Source organism: Arachis hypogaea, chromosome 8 (genome assembly GCF_003086295.3).
Source record: "Arachis hypogaea cultivar Tifrunner chromosome 8, arahy.Tifrunner.gnm2.J5K5, whole genome shotgun sequence".
NCBI lineage: Eukaryota > Viridiplantae > Streptophyta > Magnoliopsida > Fabales > Fabaceae > Arachis > Arachis hypogaea.
The window spans coordinates 580,553-591,596 of NC_092043.1; the positions used below are offsets into that span (position 1 = coordinate 580,553).

At 27.7% G+C, this 11,044-nt stretch overlaps 2 protein-coding genes across 2 annotated transcripts; one reads left to right on the forward strand and one right to left on the reverse strand.

The window, feature by feature from the left end:
* Positions 1-96: 96 nt before the first annotated feature.
* On the reverse strand, positions 97-1,962 carry LOC112708278 (protein MAIN-LIKE 2-like). Its single transcript, XM_025760464.2, has 4 exons — positions 1,900-1,962; positions 378-1,102; positions 203-284; positions 97-153 (listed from the first exon to the last, which is right to left on the reverse strand). The coding sequence occupies exons 1-4, from the start codon at positions 1,960-1,962 to the stop codon at positions 97-99; spliced, it is 927 nt and encodes a 308-aa protein (XP_025616249.1).
* Positions 1,963-8,645: 6,683 nt separating this feature from the next.
* On the forward strand, positions 8,646-10,832 carry LOC112705542 (uncharacterized). Its single transcript, XM_025756380.3, has 2 exons — positions 8,646-9,290; positions 9,911-10,832. The coding sequence occupies exons 1-2, from the start codon at positions 8,897-8,899 to the stop codon at positions 10,561-10,563; spliced, it is 1,047 nt and encodes a 348-aa protein (XP_025612165.1). The 5' UTR covers positions 8,646-8,896; the 3' UTR covers positions 10,564-10,832.
* Positions 10,833-11,044: the final 212 nt, after the last annotated feature.

Consider the following 11,044-nt stretch of genomic DNA (forward strand, 5'->3'; position numbering starts at 1 on the left):
TACATCGGTTAACATACAGAACATTAAATATGAATTACATTAAACCCTAAACGGTATCACACACATCAAGATGTCCATGTAACTCACCGGGTATGATCATTCCTTCATACGGCCGCCACTCAAACTGTCACATATAATTCGTACATCATAACCCTAACATTAATGTTTGGAAATATGAATCACAGGAACCATAAATATTTACCTCCTGCATGTAGTCTATATCAACCCTAAAATTCACTACGGTCTTCGCTAACCACGATGTGGTCCGTTCCGAATGGCTCCACCTAATACATCATACATTGAAAAAATTTACATAAGTAACCTAAATGGAATATGCATAGCGAATATAATCTCCGACAAGAACCATAAATATTTACCTCATGGCAACTGGTATCTCAGCAGGTGGAAGGGTATGTCTCGGTACCGGCGCAAGACACGGCATTCGCTCCCATGCCCACACAAACAACAGATTAAGAGGGCCATCCATCTCCTTCGTATCATATCGTGACGCACGGCACAATGCTCTGTAAAGATGTGCAAGACATGCTGACCCCCAACTATACGTATGGATCCGCTCGAAATCGCGAAGCAACGGTAGATACTTCGCGTGGGCGTATGTGGTCGACTTATCTGTGAATAGCGTCGACCCTAACAAACAGAAAATCTGGCATCTGACGTATCTCCTTATGGACTCTTCAGTGTCCAACGGTTCCGCATCTCTGATACGTCGAACCCAACCAAGCTTTATATAGGATTTCGAATTACCACTGACTACTGGTTCACGTCCAAATACTGCCATGCTCTGACTTCGAACGAAGTCACTACTACTGTCAGTCCATCCACTCACAGGTTCACCATCGATTGGTAAGCCAAATATATGTGCGACATCTTCCAATGTCACTGTAACCTCACCCACCGGCAACACAAAAGTGTGACTCTCCGGCCTCCACCTTTCAACCAAAGCAGCTAACAAGGGGTGAAATCCTCTTATCACCCCAATCCTCGATACGTGGTAGAATCCCGTGGCGCGTAAGTAATTTTCCACCATCGGGTTCCACGTCTGTGGCGGATCCAGTTTACGCACCAACAAATTCCTGTTAGGCTGCATTAACAAAAATATATTTATTAGATAAATTATAAATATAAATTTTTTAATAAACAAATATTAACATATTTATTTATTTTAATATTTTATTTATTAAAATCATTAACGTATATTTCAAAAAGTTTATGCATTTATGTATTAAAACCCTGAACCATATATCTATTAGTATACAAACCCGTTTAAATCGATATATATATATATATATATATATATATATATATATATATATATATATATATATATTACAATAATAATAATAATAATAATAATAATAATAATAATAATAATAATAATAATAATAATAATAATATTATTATTATTATTAATATCATAATAATAATAATAATAATAACAAATATTATTATTATTATTATTATTATTATTATTAATATCATATTTTTAAATTAATATTAATATAATTAAACCTACTAGGCGATATTTTTTTCCTCATGCAACTATATATTTTTTTAATATTCAATAACAATGCATATATCTAATATTTATTTATTTATTTATTATTTTATTCTAACAGTTATTTTTTTATTTATTTACAGATTATATATATTTATTTTACTATATTATTTTAATAAAATATTATGGTAGAAAAAATATATTTTATTATAGAATTTTAATTATTATATCATATAATATACATTTTATTCTAGTATATTTTTATAACATAACACTAATCCAAAATTAACAAAAAAATAAAATATAATTCTGAAATAATATGTTAAATAACAAAAAAAAAATAGAAACTTAACACATAATAAAATTATAAATTACCAACTTACATAAACTGGATGATCCAAATAATTTATAATATGTTCTTTCGGAGCACTATAATTACGAACCATTTCTTCAAATAAAACCAAACTATTTTTTTTTCCTATTTTCCAACCTTTTTCTTTTTTCTACAGCAACCTTCTTCCCCTACACACCTCTTCCCCTCTATGTAATGTTAAACCCAAAATCACTCTTACTTGAAACACTCTTCTTTCTTCTACTCTCCCTAACTAACACCCGCTGTATCACTACACACTTCTAATGCTTCTACTACTTGTATATATAAGCATGGAAGGTTTCGAAGCATGCAGCTTGCTTGCTGTTTCCCGGAGAGGAACACTGTTCCCTGCATGGCAGCAGTCAACACGCCCCCCCCCCCCCCGTGGTGCAGAGCATCGGAACTCCGCGACGCCACGTCCTCCACGCCCCCTGCGTGGTGCTTGGCGTCTAACACCCGGCTTATGAGCGAGCGCAGCACGCCCCCTGCGTGGTGGATGCTTCCTCCATCCTCCGGTAAATTACCCCATTCCCCCATAACCTGCAAATACACCAACAGCTTTTCCATAATCAAAATAATTTTCGCCGAACGAAGAGTTTTTTTTTTAATTATCAGGGTAAAAAAAATAAATTTAGATTAATAAAGATTAATTTAATATCTGAATCCTGATACCAAATAATAAAAAAATAAAAAATAAATAAAAAGACAAAAAATAAAATTGAATAAGAAGATACATTAAAATTAAAAAAATACAAAAAGAATAAATTGAAATAAGGGGCAAAACTAGACGAGTAGCGGGGTTAGTATTTTTTTATTTTTTATTTTAACAAAAAAAATTATATATATGAAGATCATAATTAATAAGATTTATTTTTTACAAGATAATTGAATATATTTTATATCATAATATTTAAACATAAATATCTAAAAATTAATATTGAATATTATAGAAATAGATTATTGTATTTAAAATCTACAAATATTAATATTGATGTAATTTTGAACTATTTTATTGAGGAGTTAAAATGTTAATGTTTGATGCCTTAAGTACTAAAAAGAGTTGGCTTTGATGTAATAATAATAGAAACATTTTCATTCTTTTGGCCTTTTTTTCATATTTATTGTTTTTATCTTATTTATTATTCAAATAAATTCCCATAATTAAGAATTTATAGATAAATATGATGTAAATTAACTAAATTCTAAATCATATTTATAACACTACTGATTTTGTTGTTTAATAATATAAAAGTCACAAACAATTAATAATGAGAGAAAAATAAAAAATATCTACTAAGTTAATAATATAATTGTATAATTATCATTTTTAATATTTTTAAAAATTTAATTATCATTATAAATTAGATAAATAAATAGATAAAATAATTAAAGAATTAACTCAAAATAAAGGAAGAAAAGTAATTTGAAGGCGAGAGAAAGAAAGAAAAAAGAAGGTTTTTTTTTTCTTTCCTGGCTTTAGAAAGAAGGTTGAACTTTTAAATTGTGTATGAAAAAATATAAAAAGAACATTACTAGCCTCTAATTTTTTTATGATTATTAATTGATCATGATCCAAGCCTATAGACTCTGCCTCCTCTTGGATTCATGAAACTTTGTCTCCAGTTAAAATTGAATACAAAAAGAATCATTTTACTTTTTATCTAATTTCTTGATGCAATAAAAAAGGACTCTTCAACCTAACTTATTCACACTATAGTTTGAAAATTGTATCGAAGAGACTTTTCAATTTTTTACCCAATTCCCTGATGCAACAAGAGAGAGATTCACTCAACCTCACTTGTTTACGTTATGATTTTATTACGAAACCAAACAAGAGACTTCACACATCTAATCATTAAATGACGATTACAATAGTTTATGAGCTATTTATAATCTCTTATTAAGTTAAAATAAAGAAATCCTAAGCCTATAGCATAAGGCCTAATTTATTAACGAAATAAATAAAATTAAAATATATCAAACTAAATTGAACATTCTAAAATATAAACTAATAACTTTTAAATAATACTTAATCTCTTTGTATCACGAATATTTAAAGCACATATCATTAAATGAACTAAAAGGTTATATGTAAAGTAATAGTAGATAGATTGTATAAACAATATGATAATCAACAAAAAAAATTGTTAAAAAAGTGAATCTTGAATAAGATTATTGAGATTGATTCAAAAATTTGAATTAATAACTCAAACTTTGTGAACTTTAATGGAGTAGATATTATTTTACTTGATCCAAAGTTCGTGTCAAATGTTCTTGAGATGAAATAGAATTTTAAAGTATAGTTTGTTCAATCTTATAATTAAACTTGGTAGTTCTAAAATATCACGAACTATTTCTCAAGTAAGTAGAACAAAGGAGTATAGATATCTTTAAAAATATTTAAAAGATATAAGATCAATTATATAAATATAAAATATTAGACATAAAATATTACTTATAAAACTTATAATGTAAATATTCGTTTGAGATTAGGTATAAAAAATGTCTTTTATAGACAAATGATTAATGAATAACATTGATAATGTTAAGGAGTCTTTGATCATTAAAATAGTAATGAAGATCATTAAATTTGACAACCACAAACTTAGAAATAAACCAAATAAAACCATTGAAGATGTTAGTTATGATGAACAATAAAAATTTGGGTTATGATGTAATGATCAACTTCTATGTAACAAACCATCATCAATTTCATAATTTTTTACGTTGATTTTTTCAATTATTTAAAAGAAATTATACTATAAAAGATATTAATTCATCTTAAGAGTATAAATTCTAATGTTACATGTCCTATTTATTGGGCTAATTTTATTTTATCAAATTATGAAAATTATATAAAAATAGATATGAAAGTAATATTAGTAAGCTAATGACACCTAAATTTTATATAAAGTTGTCATTGTTAACATTAAATTTAAATTTTAACAACATAGAAAAAATATCATATTTAGTTAGAATCTTTTAATAATGATAACAAAATTTAAAAATTAATTAATTTATGAGTGTAAAGACTAAAAATACTATATAAAACCTAAAAGTTTTTTTATATGCATAAATGAATAGAATTGGAAAAAACTTTCATGGTCAACGTTTAAGTATTTATAAATATATGGTTTCTCTCCTATACTAAAAATATATCAGAGTACTAAAAGTAAATTCATATATTTATAAATCATTTCTAAGTCAATAATATGTATATACATAAAAACACTGGTATAAAATATAATATTTATTATATATTTTAAAATTAAACTAACTAATTTTATCAAAAATATTTATTATAAATTTATATTTACTTTGCATTTATACTAAATATACAATAATATTTGTATATAATATAGTATTTGCCGTATATTTTATAATTAGACTAAATAATTCTATCAAAATATATTTTATCAAATAATTTTACTTTTAATACAAAGAACTATTTTTATTTATATTTTTTAACCAAAATTTTAGTTGTTATAATAATTGCAGAGATAGCAAGTGGTATCAAAGTGTTATTATATGTATTGTTTGTGATATGTATATAAACACTTGTTTGCTTTACTTTGGGAGAGAATTTTAAACCAATCATAAAATAAAATCTAATTATTAGATTCATTTGTTTAAATAATTTTTTAAAATAATTTATTTCTATTTAACTAATAATACATAATTAATTATTTTATAAAAATTTTTATATAATACATAAAAATTAAACTTTTATTTTTCCTGCATAAAATTTAATTATCATTGAAATAGTTTTTTCACCAAAGACCTTATTTCTTTATTTACAGCTTTAATAAATACCTAAACTTTTTTTGGACATAAATTTGGTATTCATCTTTTTTAATACAAATATTAAATGAGTACACAACATTCTTGACTAAGATATTTGATAGAATTTTTTAAGAGAATTTCATCTCATGCAATTATCTAAATTATTTACAATATAATTCAAATTTATTATGATGTATTTGTTTATAAGTAACAAGATTATTTATATTTATAAAACAATTCCAAATTCACAAAATCTAATGACTTGGTTTCATACTAATACCATTAGCAAGTATAATTGTTTTTGCAAATTATTCAATATTTACTATCTACGAAAATACCATAGACAAATGCCAAAGGTTACACAAACCAGAGAAAATTAAGTATTGGTTGCAACGCAAAACATCAGCAAATGTCATTACTTATGCAAAAGGAATTTAGATTTTATAAAGTGAGAAGTTGATAAAATAGTAAAATAAAAAGTTAATCACCATTAATTTTATAATTTATATGAAATACATATTTTATTATCTTAATTTAAGAATAATTAATTATTCACTTTATTATTTTATCAATTTTTCATTTAAAAAATTTTGATCTGTACAAAATATATGGACTATTAATAACCGGTCATATGAGCAAATTACATAAATTTCAGCTAACAAAGCTTATTAACCATGTTTTACAACAATATTTACAACAATATCATAAGCAAACGTCAATGCTCCTTCAAATTATAAAATTTAGGATTCAAAGTCTTTGGTTCAGCAATTGATGGGACTCTCTCCACCCTTGGATTATAATAGATACTCCAATAAAACTGATTGGGGCGAGATTTCTTCAGCCATTTTCTTGTTTTTATCTATTATTTTTTTTCCTTTTTTTATTTCTTTTTCTTTCTATAGCAGTCAGTAGTCAACGGAACAAAAAAGTATTTAATATGTGTGCATATGAGATGAGGAAGAGATGCTACTTTTTATAATGACCTTATTGAAGGGTGCCTAAATATAAATCAAGAAAGCCAAATATATATATATATATATATATATATATATATATACACATGTATGACCTAGTGTTTCTCACAAGTTTACATATCAATCCTGGTAGAAAACTAAGAGGGATCGTACCAACTTTTCCCAATTTCTATGGTACTGATCAAAGCTCATTTAAAAAAAAAACACATACTCAATTATTTACGGTAAACTTAATTCATCTTCAATTAACTCTATTTTTTATCGTTTAAGTCCAGTCTCATCCTCCCTTTTTTACCTTCTTCTTTCATCCTTGAACGCGTTTCTATCGCCAGCAATGGTCATTGCCGCCCACATTTTCATAGAGTAACTATTGATTTACAAAAAATAATATCTTTTGAAAGACACATCCATTTAAAAGATATTTCTATTAGAAGACACATTAAAAAAAACCTCGTAAATATATTGATAATTGCCATAAGTACAATTAGACTCATCACTCATATCAATGGATGATGCATTCGTTTTTTTTCTCCAAATGTACGTTTCATATGAAGCGGTTGGGAGATGCAAAATTTTTGTTCACGACTTCAGAATGACACAATCGCATTACTGAGGACGTCGGGTGCTTCTTCCGAATGCTTTATGACGATCGGACCGAATCAAACCATTTGGTGCAGTTGAAGACGACTTTACAAGTATTCTGCAAGTCCACCATGCTCCTATGCTCCAGCGAAGGGTTCGAACTCAGTATGGATGGTGATTATACCACTAAGCTACAATGCTTCTCACCATTACATATACAAATTATAATATATATAGTCATCTTTTATTTTACTTATATTCCATTTATTTTAATTTTAAAGTCATTTATTTTTAAATCAATTATATTTTATTTAATTATAAATTTTATAAAATATATACAAATTAAAAAGATAAACAAAAAAAATTTATTAATCACAATTTTTTTCTTTTCATGATTATATGATATCTATTAATATTATTTTTTTAATAAATATTTGTAGTATATAATAATTGGTAAAGACACACATGCAATTGTCTTCGTATGAAGTTAATAATTGATAGATGATATTTAGTTAAATTTGTCAAATCATCTCACCATTCTTAAATATCAACTTCACATGAAAATTACTTATAATAACATGATAAATATAAACTAATTAATAAAGTAGTAAAGTTTGAAAATGATAATTATTTTTATAAAAATAAAATAAAAGTGCTTATAATAAAAAAATTAAATTTTATATAATTATTTAATTATACCGGATTAACCAGTTTAACCAATAATTCACCGGTTGAACCAATAATTCAGTGATCCAATAATTTAACCGGTTCGATTACCGATTCGGTTCTGATAACTATGATTGTTAGATAAAACGAGATATTTCATATTTAATTATCTATTATGTTTATGGATTTTTTCATTATTTTTGTCCTATTTTAAAATTGTAATAATAATTTTTATATTGTTTAACTTTTTCTTATAGAATTATTAGGTAGTACTAATATTTGAGGATCAGTATATAAATTTTTAGAAAGTGTTAAAATACATATATTGTTAAAAAAATGTCAAAGTCATTTCAATTTAGAAATTGTCTAGATCTAGTTGAGAGTATATTAATTAAAATTAACCGTTAAAATCACTAGAATATTAATATTTTTAGAATCTTTAAAATCTTTTTTGATAATTTAGAGTCTCAAATTCTATAAGAATCCATTTTCAAATAGTTTATTAAATATTTAGCAATAACATATACTCTAAAATACAAAAAAATATTACGGTAAAGAGCAAATCCAACCATAGGAGAGATTGAAAAGGAAGAAGAAAAGAAAAAAACAAATAATGGAGTACCTACAGCGAAGCATTAATTTGAAACTGTTACTTTAACATAATTCACAACTAAAGAATATGATAGTCATTTGCAGTGGGAACCACAGAATGTCACTTTATTAGAACTTAGAAAAAAAGGACAACGAAGATAGGGAAATTGAAGGGGTCAGGATTATGCAATTGCAATTGTGGTAGTCGTGGACCGAATTGTTACCTCGCTTTTCATTAAGGTCACGAAGCTAGATACGATTCAAGTATCCCTCAAGCATTGGTTCTGTGTGGTTCTCTTTTCCTTATCTCTTACCTAAAATCTTTTATATAAATAACCTGCATTATCCTCTTGAAAAATCTGTCTTAATACATTTTTTCATGTTTTGTACTACACACAAACACACACAATCATGTCACACGAAGTTACTAACAATGACTTGCATGATGATGATCCAGAATGGCAAGAGCTAAAACTTCCAAACTTGTTGTTACAGAGTGAAGCTGTTCGGCAAGTACACGCCACCATTGAGAGAGAATGGAATTTCCTTCAAAGGTCAGCTTGTCAAACAGCAGCAGGAAGGGCTCTGTGGAGGCATGTCATCCATGATCCACTGGCTTATTTGCTGGCAGGAGAGTCTTATTTGAGAAGTCTTCATGAAAAGATGAAGAAAGACAGACTCAACAATGCACGTGAAATTTCTGGAGTTATTCTTGCTGTTAGAACTCTTTGGTTTGATTCTAAATTGGAAGATGCCCTCAATTCACCAAATGGCAGAGAATCACAAGTTGTTCTCCTTGGTGCAGGTTTATCTTGAAACCCATATTTAGATATTTTCATCATCATTTTAAATAGATTATCTTAACTAGTGATATTTTTATGTCTAAAATAGATTTGATGGTGTCACTTCTTAACTTAGCTAGTGATATTACTTGCTAATCAGTTTTACTTTATGAATTAGTACATGATATTATATTTAAGAATAAGTTAAACATGCAGTAAATATCATTTTACAAGATATTTAAAGCACAATCTCTCAAATCTTGAGAAAACTATTATAAAACTAAGATATACATTTATGCAGTAAAAAACAAAGAAAACAGAAAGATCGAAAAAGATTTTTGTTGTATTGAAGAGAGTACGTACTCTTACTAGTACTCAAAGCATAAAGTTTTTTTTTTACAACCACCTAAAGATTGGAGACTGAACTCTGACCTGTTTCCTAAATAACCAAATTCTATTGAAACAATTAGAACTATATCTATATTAACTAATTTAAGTCTCATTCCTATAACTATGTACGAGCCAAGGGAATACATATCATAAACTTTTATGCCTCTTAAAAATGAAAATAGATTAAAAAATATAATTTCAAAAACAGTAATTTAAAAGTATATCTGAGATGAGCTTGTAATCTCTTATGTAGGAATGGACACAAGGGCATACCGTTTAAATTGTTTACAGGACAGCGATGTATTTGAGGTTGATTTTCCAGGAGTATTACAAGTAAAAACCACTATTTTAGAAGCAGCTAAGGTATCGACAAATGAATTTGAACACATACGGTCAATGGCTAAATCCTTAACAAGGGTAGCTGCTGACATAAGAGAAAATGACTGGCTGGAGAAGCTTCGAACTGCAGGTTTTTTGCCACACAAGAACACGATATGGGTTCTAGAAGGTCTACTGTACTACCTCACCCATTCACAGGCCATGCAAGTGCTGAGGATTTTGGCCAACAAATGTTGTGTAACTCACACAGTCCTTTTAGCAGACTTCATGAATAAGCCATCAACTACACTGTCTAATTCTGCATTCCAATTTTATAGCGACTGGCCAGACCAACTCTTGCCCTCCATTGGGTTCACTCATGTAAAGCTTTCTCAAATTGGAGATCCAGATGCCCATTTTGGACTATTGAATGATCCTTTGAATCTTTTCGACAAGCTTCGCAGGTTGCCTAGGTCAATAGAAACCCATCCAGATGATGGAACGCCATGCTGTCGCTTGTACTTGGTTGAAGCTTCTGGTTCACCTAAACAAGATGTTGCTCCTAATGTTCCAATGAGTGTCTCATGATTAATTATATAAATCATGTCCTCTATTTTTCTAGATGCTTGCCCATTGTTTATACTTTATAGTATAGTATATAGCACATGAGGAGTACATGTCACATCTTAATGGCAAATTCTTCTAATAGGTGTGATCTCACTCCTTCGGTCGTAATATTGCTACAAGGCAAGTAACCTTAAAGTAATTATTTTCAGGCTTTTTTTTTTAATACATTTGATAATCAAGTTCAAGGGCATCCCTAACTTAGATTATAAAAGAATAGACTTATTGGAGAACTTCTAAATCTGTTGGAGGACACTTATAATAGCATACAGTTTTGATACCAAGAGCAAAACATTTTAAAAATCATATGCATTCTCTTAGGTAGCATTTGGTAGAGAGATAGAGACTGAAAGACTGAGACTGAGAGACAGAGACTAAGAGACAGAAACCGAAATAAATTTCAGTATTCTGTTTGGTGTAAAGTGAGAGACCGAAATTGAAACAA